The sequence below is a fragment of the Typopeltis vanoorti genome, chromosome 7 (assembly GCF_054136105.1).
Source record: "Typopeltis vanoorti isolate ZY-2024b chromosome 7, IOZ_Tvanoo_1.0, whole genome shotgun sequence".
NCBI lineage: Eukaryota > Metazoa > Arthropoda > Arachnida > Uropygi > Thelyphonidae > Typopeltis > Typopeltis vanoorti.
Window position 1 is genome coordinate 35,135,559 of NC_143555.1, and position 19,981 is coordinate 35,155,539.

The following is a 19,981-nucleotide window of genomic DNA, read 5'->3' on the forward strand; positions in this document are numbered from 1 at the left end:
AACTTGCCATCTTCACTAAAAACTGCCTAAGTAGATGAACTTTTTTACTTCTTCTATAGGCTCTCCATTCAGAATGCAATTGATTTGTTCAAAGTTTCTGCCTATTTTCATAGTTTTGGTCTTTTTATTGCTGATTTTCATGCTAAATTTGTTACAACTGTTATTCAGCTGTAACAAATCCTGGAGATTTGCACAAAATGTGTTTAGTAGTACAACATCATCTTCATAAAGCAGATAACTAAGTGTGATATATCATCATCATCAAATTCCTGCCATGTACCCTCAAGTGGTGTACAGGATATGATACGTACTACATGAAAAATTTACATCATTACTAATTTCCTATCTACAATTTTCCTCCAGATCAGGCTGTTACTTGTCAAGACTCCAATATTATCAGATCTTATATTTCTGTCATCTAAGGCACTTTGTACCGTATCAATCTACCTATATCTTGGTCTTCCTCTGGGTCTTTTTCCTGCCAACCTGGCAGAGAACACTTGTTTTGTTAATCTTTCCTCACCCATTCTGTTTAAGTGACTATACCACCTGAGATTAGCTCTGCTAATGCATTCCTGGATGCTGACAATGTCAAGTTCTTTCCTAATATCCTCGTTTTTAATATGATATTGCCATTGATGCAATCTGTTCACGCCTATAATCTTTCTCAGGATTCTCATATCTGCGATCTCTAGTGTTTGGTCAAGTGTTTTACTTCATCAAGTGTTTTACATAAATGTTTTACAGCTCTCAGATCCATAAGTTAAAACTGGTTTGAAAACTGTCTTGTATACAACTAATTTAGTGTTCCGACTAATTTCTCTCTTATTCCATATGAATTTATTCAGTTGACTTCCTACCATACCAGCTTTGTTGATTCTGTTGTCTATTTCCATATTTAATTTACTATCTTCACTAAAAATTGTGCCTAAGTAGGTGAAATGTTTTACTTGTTCCATAGGTTCTCCATTCACAACACAGTTGACATTTTCAATGATTCTGCCTATTCTCGTTGTCTGTCTTTTTATTGCTGACCTTCATACCATATCTATTACAACAGTTATTCAATTTAGTCAGGAAATCTTGCAGACTTGTAGTGGATTTATTCAGAAGTATAACATCGTCCTATTTTACTGCTGTACCCTCAAATGGGGGGGGGGGGGGAGGGATATGTGTCCCTACATATTTAGCATGTCCTTGAAGTGTGACATCCATGTCACATGATAAGAGAAGGGGGGGAGGACAGAAACCAGCAAGGCTTTCAGCCCTTGCTCTCTGAAATCCAGACATGGCAGTTTTCCCCTTTAAGTCGTTGCGAAGCCATATGGTTGGTTTTTGTGGGGCAGAGGCTAAGGCTTTTTCTTCAAAGGTCTCCATAAAGAAATTGGCCAAGGATGGGGAGAGTGGTGAACCCATAGCTGTCCCCTCTATTTGTTTGTGGAATTTTCCATGCCAAACGAAATAGCCTGAGTTCATTGTGAACTGAAATAGGGCTGAGATATCTGGAGACCTTTGAAGAAAAAGCCTTAACCTCTGCCCCACAAAAACCAACCATATGGCTTCACTACGTTGATGATGTGTTTGCTATTTGGCCACATCCAGAATCAAGTTCACCCTGGAAAAAGAGGGAAACAACAGCCTCCCTTTCCTAGACACACTAGTCACCCGCTAGCCTCATGGAACCTTGGTTTTCTCAGTTTATAGAAAACCCACCCATACAGGCAGGTACATTCACCAACAATCCCACCATCTCCCCCCCCCCCCCTCACAACAATATGGAGTGGTGAAAACACTATACAACATGGCTAAAGTAATCTGTTCTAATGACATGGCCCTAAACACTGAACTAAATCACATCCTCAACACTTCCTCAGCCAATGGCTATTCCCCCCCCCCTCCCAAAAAAAAATCCAAAAAAATATTGAAACTTACAAACCACAACCTCCCCCCCCCCCCATCCACAACAAGGATTACTCTGAATCCATCACCATTCCCTACATCCAAGACACCTCAGAAAAAATTACCAAAATCTTATAGACCATACAGAAAATTGGCATTCCTTATCTGCTCCACCAAAGACCAGCCACTTCCCCTAGATCTATCTGGTGTATACCAGGTCCCTTGCAGCTATAAACTGTCTTACTTTGGCCAAACAGGCAGAACAGCGAATATCAGAATTTCCGAACACAAGGACTACATACATTTTCATAAGTACAGTCATTCTGGTCTTGCAGACCATACTCTGGATACACACCACAGAATACGGTGGAAGAAAGCTACAGTAATACGCCGTAGCAAATACAAATTCGAAAGACTATTTATGGAATCAGCCTCAGCCCTAAGAAACTCTCCAAACCTGAACAAATTTGGTTGTATGAGACTGCTCCAAATTTGGGAGGCTTACATCAGCAGTCCTTCAGCCCCAACGGCCAAGAACACTTACTTAGCCCGCTAGAGGGCACCATCAGGACTTTTAGGAGAACAATAGCTTCATCACTTCATTCTCAGTTACCGTGTTGTAGTGCCTATGTGCACGTGCCTTTTTTTGTAAGTTCCTTGTGAAGATGGCAGAAGAAATATCGGAAATATTTATTACAGTGTAATTTAATTTATATTCGTATCTACGTTGTCAATTCCTTAAGTGATTCAGTAATGCATAACCAACGTATAAGCCTGTGTACGAGAAAGGAGGACTTTGGTAAGAACATAGAAAATAAATATCAGGAATTCGGCAAAATATTTTGGTCGCTGTTGCTCAGAAATGAAGGAAAGAATGCTGTAAAAGGAATTAGAGTTGATGAAGATGACAAGAACACTGGAATATCCTTGATTTTTGGAGTAATTGCTATGAAAAATTGCTAAATGAAACAGCAGTGACAGCACAGTGGTAAAATACACTCACCAGGCAAGCAATCAGTAATACATATCAATACTTGTAGAAAAAGCCATCAAAAGCCTGAAATGTGGAAACATTTCAAGAATACACGATATTCGACCAGAAGTGCTCAAGTGTGGAGGTATAAAAGACTTTCATGGTTGCACTGCATAGTTCAGAAGGCCTGGAAGGGATGAATTCCAGATGATTGGAGTAGAGCTAACATACTACCCATATACAAAAAGGGAAAGAAAACTGAATGTGAGAATAACAGAGGCATTTCCCTATTGAGTGTTCCTGGTAAGATTTCTGCAAGCATATTTGAGAAACAATTGAGAAGAATTGTGGAAGGGACACTATCTGAAGATCAAGCTGAATTCAAGCCAAATAGAGGCTGTCAGAATCACATTTTCACTTTACAAGAAATAGTTGAGAAATTGTGGGAATATAACAAAGATCTATACTTAAGTTTTGTAGATCTAGAAAAGGCATTGAACAAGACCACACTCCTAACAGGCACGTCCCCCGGGTGGCAGATGGGAGTAACCCAAATGTTGCTCTGAATAAAGAGCCTTGGATCAAAGGATGTAGCAGAGACATGGCAAGCTGGCTACATTATTATTCCAGTAACTTCCATGAGCCAGAGAAAGTCTACAAACCAAGACAGTAGGCGCATCAGCTGTCCCATATTGCATATGGGACAGCTGATGCGCCTACTCGAAGAGACTACATAGAGTAGGTGAGAAATCAGCAATGCAGTCAGCCAAAGATGTGAAAGACAGATCTTTGTTATATTCCCACAATTTCTCAACTATTTCTTGTAAAGTGAAACATGTAGCGATCCTCAACATAAGCTCATTATACCAACCTGGAAAATTTAAAAAGACTGAAATGGAGTATTTTAGGTTTATCAGAGACACATTGGTGTGGAGATGGATTCATGGATTTACCAGAAGGAAGACTATACATCTCAGGAAGAAAAGATAACATACACAGAGAAGGAGTTGCATTATTAATTGAGAAGAAACTCACACACTCAGTAATTGAAATAAAACCAGTGTCTCCTAGAATAATCACAGCCAAACTTCAAGCAAAAGAAAAAGGTCAAACAGTTAAAATAATCCAAATGTATGCACCAGACAGTAACTATTCAGAGGAAGAAATAGAAAATTTCTATGAAGAACTACAACAGGAAATAGATAATTCCAAAAATAGAGAACTCATGATAGTGATGGGAGATTTTAATGCTAAAGTAGCACAGTTCACGGCATACAAAAAAGATGTGATGGGGAAATTTGGATATGGAGAGCTTAACGACAGAGGAGAACAATTACTCTACTTCTGTAAAGCACAGATGATCTAATAATTGCAAACACATGGTTCTATCAATGCCCTAATAATAAATATACATGGACATCCCCAGATGGTAATATAAAATAAACAAACAGTGGAAAAGATCAGTAAATAATGTATGAACATTAAGTAGCTTTGATTTCGACACTCACCACAAAATATTAACTGCCAAAGTGAAGAAAACATCAACCTATCAAACTAAAAGATAGCTCAAGCAGAAGTCAATTTTTAGAACAGATGTGCTTGAAATTAAAACCCTCCATCTTCCAGAACAGCGGAAAATACTGGGAAGAAGGAAAAGAAACAGTGTTATCAATTGCAAAAGACACTCTAGGTACCAAACCTAAAATAAACAAACAGTGGATAACCCAAGAAATCGTAGCTACAATAGAAGAGAAAAGAGAGGCTAAGATACTTGTAAACCAACAAAACAATGAAGAGAATAGAGAAAAATATGAGCACTAAAAAAAAAAGTTGTTAATCTATGCAAAAAAGCCAAAGTAAAATGGTTAGAAGAAAACGCTAAGAAATGCCAAGAAGCATATCACCAAAACAACCTAAAAGTCTTCCATGACACTATAAGAGAAATTACAAAGGAATTCTCAGCAAAAGCAGTAACTATGATAAACAACAAGATGACCGAAACCGGGAATATATAAGATTTAAGAAAAATCTGGTCAAACCATTTTAAGACTTCCTTTTACCAAGGAAACAAAACTACAATGCCAACAACAGAAGAAAATGATGACCACCCAAAAATTTTACAAGAAGTTAGATATGCAATAAAAGAGATGAAAAACAATAAAGCACCAGGCATTGATACTGTCCCTACTGAACTCTAGTTATATTGAGGCAGCACATCGATAGAATATTTAACAACCCTATTCAATAAAATACTACAAACAGGAGAGATCCCAGATGACCGAAGAACTGGAAAGATCATCCCGATATACAAGAAAGGAGACAAAAGAGACTGCAGAAATTAGACCAATCAATTTACTCTCCCACACCTATAAAATATTCGTAAGAATTATACAAAATTGATTAAAAAATACCTGCGAAGAAATGGTAGGCATAGAACAAGCTGGTTTCTGAGGAAACTATTCAACAATAGACCAGATTTTCACATTGCACCAACTAGCAGAGCTCAGCTGGGCAGACCATAAAGAACTATATTATTGTTTTGTGGACTTTAAACAAGCTTTCAATAGCATCAACAGAGAAATCCTTAAAGTTCTACTAGAAAAAGCAATAGACAAATATATAATAGTTTCTGATAAAATATTACTCTAAGACAAATGCAATAATTAAAAAGGACACACTCACAACAGAACCCATAGAAATCCAAAAAGGAGTAATGCAAGGATGCCCATTATCCCCATGCCTATTCAACATATATCTAGACGAAGTTGTAAAGAAGGTAGTAGACAATGAGCCTGGAATCAATATTAATCATCATCATCATACGTATCAAGGATTTAGGCCTAGTATGGCCTGTTCCTGCCTTAGAAGTCATCGTTGAATCGTTTAAGAGGACGTCCTGGTTTTCTTTTTCCTAATGGCTTGTACTTTAAGGCTTGTTTTGGTAATCTTTCTGTTTTCATTCTTTGAACGTGTTCCATCCATTTATGTTTATATTTTTTAATTTTTTCAATTACTGGTTCTTGGTTTAATTCTTTCATAATATCTTCGTTTCTTTTGTGATCAAATAGGGTATACTTTGCAGTTTTTCTCATAAACTTCATTTCTGCTGTTGTTAATCTTTGTTTGTCTTTTTGTTTTATTGTCCAGATTTCGCTTCCATACATTAAGACCGGTAGGGCTAATGTATTGTATACTTTTAGCCTGGTTTGTTTTTGAACTAGGTTTGGTTTAAATATAGAGTTAATTACTCCTGTTATTTTTAAATATTTTGCAATTTTTATGTTTATATCTTTTTCATTTTCATAAGTGATCATAGATCCTAGGTAGTTAAATGAATTCACCTGTTCTAAGATCTTGTTATCTAATACTATTTTAGTTCTTGCTGGATCTTGTCCTTGAAAGGCCATAGTTTTTGATTTTTCCGTTGATATTATCATACCATAATCTTTGGATATCTCATTTAGATTTAAAATAGCTTTCTGTAAGTTATCTTCAGAATTTGTAATTATTATTTGGTCGTCTGCAAAGAGGAGAGTGTTTAAGTTAACTGTAGGTGAAAGTTTAATTCCTTGATGTAAATTTTTACTCCATTTTAGTATTATTTCATTTAAGTAGATATTAAAAAGAGTTGCTGAGAGGGGACATCCCTGTCGGACCCCTTGGTTTATCTCTCTTGTATATGATAGCTCGTGATTTAATCTTATTTGTATTTGATTATTTTCATATATACTTGTGACAGCTTTTAGGATATTATTTGGTATTTGTCTTTCTTTTAATATGTTAAATAATATGTTTCTTTTAACTTTGTCAAATGCTTTTTCAAAGTCAATAAATGCAATATGTGTTTCTAAATTATATTCTCTTCTTTTCTCTATTATTAATTTTAGGCAGAAGGCTGGGTCTATACATGATCGTCCTTTTCTAAATCCATTTTGTACCTCTAGAATAAAGTTTTCGGAATATTTCATTAGTTTGTTATTTAAGATTCTGCTATATATTTTGTAACATGAATTTAGTATACTGATACCTCTATAGTTTTTAGGGTCATCTCTATTACCTTTCTTAAAGATAGGAATCACAATTGCTTTTTTCCATTCTATTGGGGGGATACCAGTTGAGTAAATTTTATTTAAAAATAATAAGAGTCTTTCTTTGAATCTTGTTCCTGCGTATTTATATACTTCTGAACCTAGCTTATCTTCTCCAGGTGATTTTCCATTTCTTGTTTCTTTCAGGCTGATTTCTAATTCTTCTTCAGTTATTTCCTTTTCATTTTCGTTAATTGTTTGCCAGTTGTCTTTTTTAAAATATTTGTCTGTCCATAGTTCTGTGTAGTAATTTAGAAATTCTTCTAATTTCACTTCAGTGTTTAATTTTATGTTTTCTTTGGTATCTGCATTTAGGTGTTTCAAAATCTTATATACATTGGGTCTTATTTTATATAAATCATGTTCTAAATTAGAAACAAATTTATTCCATGATTCTCTGTCTTTTTCTGACTTTTCTTTTAGCTATGGCTCTTATTCTTTTATATTCTATTTCATCTTCTAATCTTTTACTGCTTAACCATTTGTGATAGGCTTCTTTTTTCTTTTTGATTATTTCTTTGATTGTGTCATCCCAGATCTTCAGTTTTTTTCTTTTATTGAATTTTTTGGTCTTTCCTAAGCTTTCATTTGCTGCTGCATTTAGTATCATTTTTATATTAAGCCATTCTATTTCTATTCCTTCATTTTGTTTTATTTTATCTAGATACTGGTTAATTCTTTGTTCATATAGCCATTGTACATTTGTGTCATTCAATAGTCTAGTTTTATAAACAAATGTTTCAATTTTTCTTTCTGTTCTTGTTACTTGTAGCCATTTAGGTGGTAATCTTAATTTTATTTTAACAAGGAAATGGTCACTGCTTATTTCATATCCTCTGTGAACTCTAGTATCTAGTGAAAATTTTGATGTCTTTTCGTTTAATATGAAGTAATCTAATATTGATTTCCATCCTGTTGCTGCCCAAGTATATTTATGTATGTCTTTATGTTTATAGAAGGAATTCATTATTTTTAGGTTATTATAAACTACAAAGTCAATCAATTTTTTACCATTTCTGTTTAGAGTGTGTTCTCCATGTATTCCTATATTATTATTAATTTTCGTGTTTCCAATTCTTGCATTTAAGTCTCCTGCTAAAATTATGTAATCATTTTTATTTATTTTATTATATATGTTTTGTAGCTGATTATAAAAAATCAATATTATCCTGTTCTCTTCCTTCTTCTGGGGCATATAAACCAATTATTATTGTTAAATAGCCTCTATCTATTTTTATTCTAGCTTCTATTATTCTTTCATTCCATAATTTATAATGTTTTAACTGTTTTGAAAGGGAGTTATGAATCCAAATCACGACTCCTGCTTGTGCTCTTTGGTCTCTGTCGACTCCATTGTATATCACATTAAAATTTTCAGTTCTCATAGTTCCTTTTAATTTCTTTTTTGTTTCAGTGATTACTGCTATTTTAAAATTTCTTTCATTTAATAATTGGTCTAATTCTATTTCTTTATATGCTATTCCTCTTACATTCCAGTTTGCTATGTGTATTATATTTTGTCGTTTCCATTTTCGTTTTCCCTTTTCCATTCCAGGGTCATTTCCCATAGATTCAATCCGATTATCTTTTTCTGTCAGCTTACAAGTATGGTTATGTTCTCCATGTCAGGGGACAACCTTACGATGGAATAGTTCAGTGGTAGGGCTGCTACCTTAAGGCTTCTGAACTTGTCTTCTTCCGAATTTAAACCCGTAGGAGGAATAGGGTATATTGAAGGGGGAAAGAGTAGATTATAGAAGAAATATAGTAAGGTTTATAGAGAGGGCATAGTTGTAAGGCCAGAAATGAAAAGACCCCATGGCCCTCGAGTACTCTAATAGCACAAGGGTCATAAAGTAAGAAGAGTTGGCTGATAAGGCCTTATAGGAAAGATTAAAGTAAGTGGGTCTTCCTCAAAGTAGAAGGAGAGGATAGATCCAGCTAGTGGTCCATGGGAGTGCCGCTTCCCTTGCAATCAAGATGATTGCCACTTATGGCCCTGTTGGTCCACGAGTCCTTATTCAGTATATTCGGACCACACCACCATATATACACACACACACACACACACACACACATGCATGCATGCACATGTACACACACACACACACACATGGTTGGCTCCCCTATCCGCCACCCAGGGGACCTGCTCTCTAGGGGTTACGGGGTCCCCTGAGAGATCAATGTTGTTGTCAGGGTCCCCTGAGAGATCAATGTTAATGGTTTAAACATAAATAATATCAAATATGTGGATGATCTCCTCCTTATTGCAGAACCCAAATGAACTACAAAGGTTGATAAACAAGCTAAACGAAACCTGTAAAACATAAGACATGACAATAAATATACAAAAGACAAAAGTGATAAAAATAGGAAGGAAGAGAACTACTATCTCAGCCACCCTAAATGGAGGACAAATAGAACAAGTCATCAACTTCATATACCTTGGATTAAAACTAACAGAAACAATAGATGAACTCAAAACAATCAAACACAGAATAGCGATAGGATGGACCTCCATGGGAAAATTACAGAAAATCTGGAAAACAAACAAGATATCTAAGCAATCCAAAATCAAATTATATGAATCAATAATTATACCAACAGTCATCCATGGCTCGAAGAAAATATAGCATGAGATGACGGCAGTGTTCGAGTTTTAGACTATCGGTGTGGTTCTAAAAGGATTCCTTTGAAGATAAATTATGTTAGAAACCCAGAAGAACAAGTGGCGAATTCCGGACCAGCATGTGACTCCCACATGGCAGCAATCTGTCGTACAGAGGGACAATCTATAACAAAGAACAGATGGAAGGATCGAGAAATCATCTAACAAGGTGGTAATGTATAAATCATCCCTTTTATGTGTTATCTATTGGTGACGAAGGTGTAAAAATGGACAGAGTTTAGAAAAGAAGAGAGAGAGATTTTTGAGACAGTTTCCTGTGTTATGTTAATCGAATTGGACTGGTAGTCTACGTTCATAAGTTGTCAAGACCAAGTTTACTGTGTATGGGTCGTTAGTAGCAGTAATCTAGTTTAATACCGACATCCATGTTTGATATAGATGAACATGAGAGTCTCATGAGTGTGTTTGAATAACCTGTCTGTTTGATTATTATTACCCTGCTTTACTTGTATTTTAGTATTAACCTTGATTTGCTTGATTATATGTATTGTTTAAATTGTAAATGTTCTTAGATAAATAATAAATGTGTTTTCCCATGTATACCTGAGTTTGTCTAAGTAAGAGTGAATTTTATCAATCACGAAAATATCGAACCTATGTTTAGAGGAAAAAAGGGGAATTTAAGATTGTCAAGGCCATGACTGTATACTGAGAACTCAATCTACCTAACTACTTAATCTATATAAGGTATTACTTGAATTCCCGGAAAGTTTTTTCGGATAAGAATTTCTTTCCTAGAGTTCTGACTGGCACAGCATAAACAGATAAATTTCATCAGAGCTCGAAGAGAGAAACGGCCCCAGAAAGTCAGTTTAGAAGCCAGATCTCAGTAGGCACGAGGAGAACAATAGAGGTAAAATATTTAAGAAAACAACAACGTAACACGTTGTTAAGAAAAGACAGTTAAGAAAAGAGAGGAGAAAAAACTGCTGGCATTTGAAATGAAATGCTTAAGAAAAATAAATAGAACAAGTTGGATAGAAAAGAAAACAAACAGCACAATCAGACAAGAATAATTGTATTAAAAGACAATAATAGAAAAAATTAGAAAACAACAACTGAGATGGTTTGGCCACTGATGCAAACAGACTTCCTAACGTCCTACTCAGTACTTTTCCAACTGAAAAAAGAAGACCCGGGAGACCAAGAATTACCTGGCTGAAATTAATAAAGAACATCTCGAGATGCAGAACATAAAAGGAACTTTTTCGAACAGCAAGGAATAGAGAATACTGGAAGATCCTGCTCAAGAGAGGACTCAGTCCACCTTAGACAGAAGAGAAGAGAAAAGGCATATGACAAGGTGCCAAAGAGAGGATATTCAAAACGCTACAGTTGTATGGTTGTCAGTGTGGCATTATATTGAGTAAATCATAGTCTGTGTTCTAAGTCAGCAGTTAGAATTGAAAGAAGTACAAGAAGATGGTTTGATATTGAATCTGGTGTCAGACAAGGATATACATTATCCCCCTTTGTTGTTTATTATCTATATGGATCACATTATGAAGGAAAGCGATATCAAAATTGGAGATGTTAATTTCAGCTCTTTATACACCATGTTATACTTTTCAATAAATCCAGTACAAGTTTGCATGATTCCCTGATTAAATTGAATAACTGTTGTAATAAATTTGCCATGAAAATCAGCAATAACAAGACAAAAACAATGAAAATAGGCAGAAATCGAAAATATCAACTGCATTGTGAATGGTGAACCTATAGAACCAGTAAAACATTTAATCTACATAGGCACAATTTTTAGTGATGGTAAATTATCATCATCATCATAATGCTAATTTCGGGTATAGACCATATTGGTCTGTTCCGGTCTCATTATCCATCCAATATCTTTTTTTTTTTTTTGAGGTCTACTCTGCCTCCTCTTTCCATTTGGCTTATATTTTAGTATTTGTTTAGGATATTGGGTGTTGGCCATTTGGTTTACATGTTCTATCCGTTTTTGTTTATAATTGTTTAGTTTTTCTTCTGTTGATTTTGTTTTTAGTTCTTTTAAAATGTCCTCACTCCTTATTTGGTCTAATAATGTGTATTTTGCAGTTCTTCTCATAAATCTCATTTCACTTGTTTTTATTCTTTGATTATCTTGTTTGTTTATTGCCCAGATTTCACTGCCATATAATAATGTGGACATTGCTAAAGTATTGTATATTTTCAAGTAAATTAAATATGGAAATAGACAATAGAATCAACAAAGTTAGTATGGTAGGAAGTCAACTGAATAAATTTATATGGAATAAGAGAGAAATTAGTCAAAACACTAAAGTAGCTGTATACAAGACAGTTTTCGAACCAATTTTAACATATGGATCTGAGAGCTGGGTTAGAAATAAAACTCTTGACCAAAGACTAGAGATTGGAAATATGAGAATCCTAAGAAAGAGTAGGAGGCATGAACAGATGGCATCATTGGCAATATCATATTAGAAACTAGGATATTAGGAAGAATTTAAGATTGTTAGCAGAACTAATTTCAGGTGGTTTGGTCACTTAAACAGAATGTGAGAGGAAGGATTAACAAAACAAGTGTTCTTTGTCATGTTATTAGGAAAAAGACCCAGAGTCAGACCAAGATATAGGTGCATTGATACAGTAAAAGTGCATTGAAAGACATTAATGTAAGATATGATAATTTTGGAGTCTTGACAGATAACAGATTGATTTGGAGGAAAATTGTTGATAAGAAGTTAGTAATGATGTAGTACTGGTATCCCTCGATTAACGTGGTTAATTAATCCCTCGATGTTACCACATATATCAAAATCGCGTTAATCAAATCTAATAATCAATGGTAAAAAGTACAATTCGTCCCTGATCGATAACTGTACTAATAGTTCGTTTTATATGGTACTCTTTTAGGAAAGATAAAAAATGAATGCAAAGAAATGTTTAATAAATGCTTGTATCTCCCCTTAATTTAAATAAAGCTTGTACCTACATTATTTACTGCAAATTTTTTATCAAAAGAAGTTATCAAGAGTCGTTTGAAAACATTTTTAGTTTTTTTCTTATTGGCATAAATTCTATAACAAGCAAAATGATTCTCCAGAATCATTTTGCTTTTTTGTCAAGGAGCAATAAAACATAAAGAAAAAACACTGCAAATATAATACATGATGGATTTTAAAAGTCATAATTATGACTTTTAAAATGTTTAGTCTTCTAATACTTAGCAATACTACATCACACGGCTCGTTCTATGTATGAATGATCAATTGTTTGTATTCCACCTTGTTTTTTAAAACTATTCCTATGTAGCCACTGAAGATGGCCTGTAATATTCAGACCGAATTATTTGGCAAATTAAATATTATTCTTGTGTAAACATTTCTAATAGTAATTCTTATAATTGGCAGCTGCTCTTAAGAATCAGTCTTGCCTAAATAGAAGCCAGTAATTTATTCTTCGAATTTGTCTGACCATTTCCACTCTTTTTCATTGCCTGTGTGCATATTGCTGTTTCATGTTGTACCCCCCTCCCCATCTACATGTTTCAGATTTCTCCGATATAAGGAAAGTAACAATTCCCATTCGATTAGTAACAAATTCCACAGTTAGTCTCTTGATTCCATGGAGGTGTGTTGATGATGATGATAATAATAATTGTTTAATTTCATTTTTCTGTACCATGCCTCGCTTCCTTTTAACTATTATCCAAGCTTTTTTTTTTTTTTTTTTTCATAGCATGGCTAAGAAGTAGTTCAAAACTTCCAAAAACTACAAAGGGTCAAATACAGTTATTACCTCCTCAACCAGCAGTCATGCTTTTTTGGTCTCTTTCCAACTATATTCAGAACTTGTGTATATATTCATCATATATCATCTCTATATTCACTTATGTTCAATAGCATGTATATCTCACTGCATGGAAGCAAAGCTATATTCAGCACATTCCTAAAAAAAAAGAAGATAAAATCTGCCATCAAACTGTCAGTCTGGACACCGATGAAACTAGTCGTGATTTATTAAAGTTTTTTGTGTTATACTTTCTCGGGTTCTAGTCAGTTAAATATTAATTTTATAAACACACACACACACACACACACACACACACACACACACACACACACACACACACACACACACACACACACACACACACACACACACACTCTGTTGTATTTATATATCAAGGAATAAACATTTTTGAAAATTTTTATTATTAAAAATTCCTTATTAATGAATTTCAGTGATTACAATGTTCTATTACTGTTAAATAACATTTATTTTTATGTATGCATATAAACTGTTTTGTACTTTTAACAAAGTAAAATTTTTCGCAAAAATGTTTCATGGAAACTTATTTTATGGGAGCGCTGAAAAACGTTTTGCACAAGGGCACCTCCTACCCATGGCACGACACTGTCTGAAAGGGTGTGTGCTTTGCATTATGGGATACAATCTAAGGCAAGTGATGTGAAGTCCTTTACCTCTGTATACGTGGATGGTCTGAAAAATTATATACTTGGTTTTAATCCTTTACTCAAGGAGAAAGCAATGTTTTGCACTTGAAATATATTCACGTCTGAGCTATTTGTAGATCGTACCATTATGCATAGCATTTTACATGTCTGAAAAGGGTGTGTGCTTTGCATTATCGGATACATACTAAGGCAATGATGTGAAGTCATTAGCCTCTATATATGTGGGTGGTCTGAAAAGTTCTAGGTCTCGACCATAAATGGCAACGCTATAGGCAAGATTTTTTTTCTTTTCTAAGTTGGTACATCTGTCACAAGCATCCACGTGAAATTGCAAGTCATTCTATCAAGAATTTTTTTTATATAGCTATCGGAAGCCAAAGTGTTGTCTGTATCCCTTGAAATGTTTAAAATTGAGTATCGTGCTGTCATAAAATTCTTTCTAAAAGAAGGTTTAATGCCAAAAGAAATTCATTCTAAGTTCATAAAAGTTTATGGGCACCCTTCTCCTTCGTTTTTGACATATAAGAAATCGGCTGCCGAGTTTAAACGTGGCCGTACCAGCCTTGAAGATGATCCAAGTGAATGATGTCCAAAAAGTGTAACAACACCAGAAATCATTGATCAGTACACAATATGGTATTGGATGACCAGTGAATCGAAGTGCGTGAAATTTCTGAGACTATAGGCATTTCAAAAGACGTGTAGGATATATTTTGCATGAAGAATTGCAAATGAAAAAGCTTTGCACAAGATGGGTGCTGCACAAATCAAACACACACTCTCATAAAAATCTCTGATGGAGCATTTTAATAAGAATAAAACTGATTTTGTGCATCGATTTATCACTATGGATGAGACTTGGATTCACCAGTATACACCAGAATCCAGACAGCAATCAAAACAGTGGACAAAAGCCAGTTGTTCAGCACCAAAGAAGAGAAGGTCATGGCATTGGTGTTTTGGGATGCTAAAGGCATTTTGTTTATTAATTATCTTGAAAAGGGTAAAACAGTAACCAGGGAATATTATTCCGATCTTTTAACCAGACTACATGAAAAAATTTGTGAGAAAAGACCCGGTTTACAGAATCAAAAAATCATCTTTTGTCAGGAGAATGACCCTGCCCACAAAGATGTTATGGCAATGGGAAAGTTAAGGGATCTGCACTATTCATTGTTGGAACATCCCTATTTCCCAGATTTGGCTCCTTCTGACTTCTATCTCTTCCCAAAACTAAAAATCTTCCATGCTGGTCAGTGTTTTTCTTTGAATCAAGAAGTGATTGCAGCTGTAGAGGATTATTTTACAGATCTTACCGAGAACCACTACAGGGAAGGGGTAATGTGCTGGAGCATCGCTGGAATAAATGTATTAGTCTTAAGGGAGATTATGTTGAATAATAATAATAATTTTGAAATTATAAATTCGTTTTTTCATTGTTATGCTGAGAACTTTTCAGACCACCCACATACAAGTAACTCAGTTGTGAATAGCAACAGACATTTTTAAGGAAGCTTTTGATTCTGTATTCCAGATGTTATAACAATATTCTAATGTTCGTTGAATTTCTGATGTACATAGTTTTAGGAGTTTTCTAAATTGGAAATGTCTTAATAAATAGATAACAAGGTTTTTTTTTTTTTTTTTTTGAGAAGAAGATGGTGTGGTTGATCTTCAGCTTACCAGTGTAAGCATGTGAAATCCCTTGTATTAAATCATTGGCTTTTTTACTGTGGTTAAGATAAGACATTGCTGATATGTATTTCAGCCCTTTGCTTTATGCTGATGATGTTAAACTTCTAAATAAATCTGCTACAAGTCTTCAGTATTCCCTGACTAAATTGAATAACTGTTGTAAGAGATGTGGTATGAAGGTCAACAGTAACAAGCCAAAGACATTGAAAATAGGCAGAAGCATTGAAAATATCAAATGCCTTATGAATGGATAACCTATAGAACAAGTAAAACATTTTAGCTACCTGGGCACAATTTTTAGCGAAGATCATAAATTAAATATTCAACTAGACAACAGAATCAAAAAGCTGGTATGGTAGGAAGTCAATTGAATAAATATATATGGAATAAGAGAGAAATTAGTCAAAGCACTAAATTAACTGTATACAAGATAGTGTTCAAATCAGTCTTAACTTATGGATCTGAGAGCTAGGTTAGAAATAAAACACTTGACCAAAGACTAGAGACTGCAGATATGAGAGTCCTGAGAAAGATTAGGGACGTGAACAGATGGTATCAATGGCAATATCAATGGCAATAATAAAAATATAACTATATTGATGACTTATTTTTCACGGTATTAACAACACCACAAACACTTTTATCAACAAGGATGTTTTATTCACGCTAATATTTCGCTGATTTTCAACTCAGCATCATCAGAGCACAACACACATGTAAACGTGACAGTGAGTGAGTGAAACAATATAATTGCAAAAGACAAAAGATCTAAAGTCCTATTTTTGACGCCCTCTAATGAAAAAAAAAAAAAAAAAAAAAAAAAAAAGCAGCAGCAGTTATCCAGGAGTTTTTCTTAGGATAACCGTCTCCCAAATTTTTGGCAAATTAATGCAACCATATTTGTTAAGGTAGGGAGAATTCTTCAAAGCCATTGCTGACTCAAAAAATAATCTTTCAGATCTATAATGACTCCTAAATAGCACATTCATTTTCCTCCATCTAATCCTGTGTGAATGAGTGTCCAAAGCGTGGTCTGCCAGTTTCCGACTTGCCATAGTAATAGTAGCGAATGTATCTTTCATGTTCTTCCAGGCGGATGTTCACTGATCTTCCTGTTTGCCCATAATAGGCCAAGTCACAGTCACATGGAACTTCATACACTCCTGGGTGTGCTAAAGGGTGAAGTTTATCCTTTGGCGAGCGGATCAGAGTTGCCAGCTTGACATGAGGTTTGAAGGTGGTGCGAAGGCCATGTTTCATGGCCTTCGCACCACCAATTTATGCACATTTATAAATTGTGAAAGAATAACTGGTTTTTTAATGGAGTAAGGATGATAAGAGTTAAAATGGAGGTAGTTACCAATATGTGTACGTTTGTGGAATGTTTTTGTGACTATTTGCTTGTTAGTTCTAATTAATGTTAAATTTTGGAAATTTATGGATTTTTTGTGTTCTATTTCTATGGTGAACTTTAGTCTGTTACTGAAAACACCACAACACAGTCTACACCAAACAACCTCGTTATAAATTTATCAGACTATACCACATCTGATGAAATTATTTTAAACAAGGGTTTAAATTTTGCAGTATCCCCAAAATATATGCCAAGCAAATATATTATCATTGAAATCCAGAATAAACTAGAAACAGATGCCAATAAAGAAGTAATATTTCATAAAATAAATAATATCATCGATGGCAAAATAAAAATACAATCTAACATTACTTCTAATCTACAGAAAGCTTTGATATCACGAAATAAGCTATAAGTATTGATATCAATTCAGAGAAGTAACATGGAAAAGTTTCAGAAAAATAATATCTAAAGGGTGGCTTTATTGATTTAAATTTGTTTAATATTTGAGAGACAGTATTTTAATATGAACTTCAACCCAAACACAGTAAACTCTGATTATTTAGGGTTAGTGTGCCAAGTTAGGAATTTGCATATTTTGTCCCTTTAAAATTTGCTTCCTACAGTTTGCCAGTTATCCAGTGAAATATTAGCTATTTAATAAATTTCTTATTACCATTAATACATAGATCAAGAATATAATGTGATTTAAGAATGCAAAGATTATTAAAATAATAACCACAGGATTATTATCAAAGAATAAATAAAATAAAAAAAATAAGTTGAAGATCTTAATTCGAGAAAACCTGTTTTCTTTTCTTTTCTTTTTTTTTCTTTCATAAATTTCTTTACCAATTCTTATTACTTAATTTATTATAATTATAAGTTATTGAATTTTCTTCCCCCAGGTTACTGAAGTCTACTACTGTGATGAATATTCATGGCAGAATGAAGAAAAACAGACAGAATATATTTAATGAATTCAGAAAGCTATCTTGGTATGACTTCTGTTTTAATTTTAATTTTGTTTTAATTTTTTTTAAAAATTATGTTTTATATACTTAGATACAAATTTGAATTAATATACAGTTTATGTAATTTATTCAAATGATATTTGAAGAAAAATTTTTAAGTTCTGCTCATTTATGCATTTGCTAAGTTTAATATCTTATCATGGTCTGTCCTCCTGTTGTTTTCCAATAATAAATTATAAATAAAATATCCTGGAGATTAGGTGCTTACCAATGTATATTATTAGGACAAAACAAATAAAAAAATATTTACTTGCATTTATTTTCTTAAGTGAGTGAAAAGAATACTAAAATCAGATTTATTAATTACATATTTGGACCAACAAGTTGATACATACATTTTGCATGAGTTGGGTTTGTGCAAATAGAGAAAGATAAAAATGGAAAAGTGAGCACACATGTATGCACGCATTAAAACTATATGCTAAAAATCACAAATTTAAGTTCAAATTGTCTCTAATCCATTGGATTGCATCTGGGGTAATCTGGAACAGGTCTGGCACTTGAAAACTCCACATTGGGCAGTCCTGAATAATATGATTGACATTCTGTTGATCAGCACCACAGTCGCATGTTGTGGATTGATTCAGGCCCCACTTGTACATCATGGTAGCACATCTGGCATGGCCTGTCTTCCAGTTGAATGCTCTACTGCCATCTGGGCAGGTCAAAGCCAGGGGTCTGTAATGAGGTGTCCGCAACCTGTGATGATGCTCATGGTATCGTTAAGTTGCAAGTCAACCTTACTGACATGACTCAAATATCACACTGGAACACAGTATTCTGCACACTAGGGCATGGGAAACAGATTTTAAAGTGTTAGCTCCTGCCTCCCTTTCCCCCCAGCTGAGCACACAAGCTTCCTGATGATATTATTCTTAGTTTTTAGCTTTAGACAGACATTTTCCAGGTGTTTCTTGAAGGTTAAAGGGCAATTTAAGGTGACTCGGAGATATTTTGGGTTGGGTTGTGCTTCAAAGTCTCTCCCCCCCCCCCCCCCCCCCCGAATGAGACTTTCAACCGCTTATCAGCTTGATGATTGTTTGAGTGAAATGTGTAAACTTCTGTCTTAGAGGGATTTGGACAAAGGCACCATTTGGTGTAATAGTTGTACAGAACTTCAAGGTCGGAACTGAGCATAGTCTCAGCCTCTTTCAGGTGTTTAGTCTTGAGTTTGCCAACACCAGATCATCTGTGTACGCGAACGTTCAGGCAGAGGTGTTTGTGGCATGTCACAAATGTGTAAATTAAAGAAAAGTGGATCTAGCACAGAGTCCTGTGGTAGTCAATTTTTTTAGTACTTTAAAGGGACTATTATTACCATTCAATTGTACCTTTAATTTTCACTCTGATCATGTGCTTTAGAATCTTAATCACCTTTGGGTCTTGTATTATAGTTGCAAATTTCAGTATGAGGCCATTCATCCAAATTGTGTCGTGAGTAGTAGACAGATGTATGAATACTACTGAGGTGTTAAGGCCTTTTTAGAAACCAGCTTCTATATGTGTAGTAAGGTGTGACAAGTACTTGTCACAGAAGCTGTGAGCGTCTCTGAATCTGGCGTGTTCATTTGGCATTAATCAATGGGAAAATTGAATTATAGAGTAATTGTTCAAAAAGTTTATAAGAAATAGTAAAGATATTGGTCAATAGTTGTTGCATCAATAGGCTCTTTTCCAGGTTTTGGGATGGCTATAACTTTGCTCCTCAGGAATTCCTTTGGGATGTTCCTGCTTTTTTAGAATTTTACAGAAAAACTACGAAAGCAACTTATGAGTTTTACTTCCAAGATGTTTAATGAACTGAGGG

The 19,981-nt window shown here is 34.4% G+C and overlaps 1 protein-coding gene across 2 annotated transcripts in view; it reads left to right on the forward strand.

Moving 5' to 3' along the window:
• LOC150104578 (ATP-dependent RNA helicase DDX55) overlaps positions 1-19,981 on the forward strand; it is a 370,346-nt gene that overhangs the window by 171,629 nt on the left and 178,736 nt on the right. For both annotated transcript variants that reach the window (XM_090395791.1, XM_090395793.1), the window contains exon 9: positions 18,049-18,138. In XM_090395791.1, the coding sequence (XP_090251917.1) occupies positions 18,049-18,138 (90 nt within the window). The remainder of the gene's footprint in view (positions 1-18,048; positions 18,139-19,981) is intronic.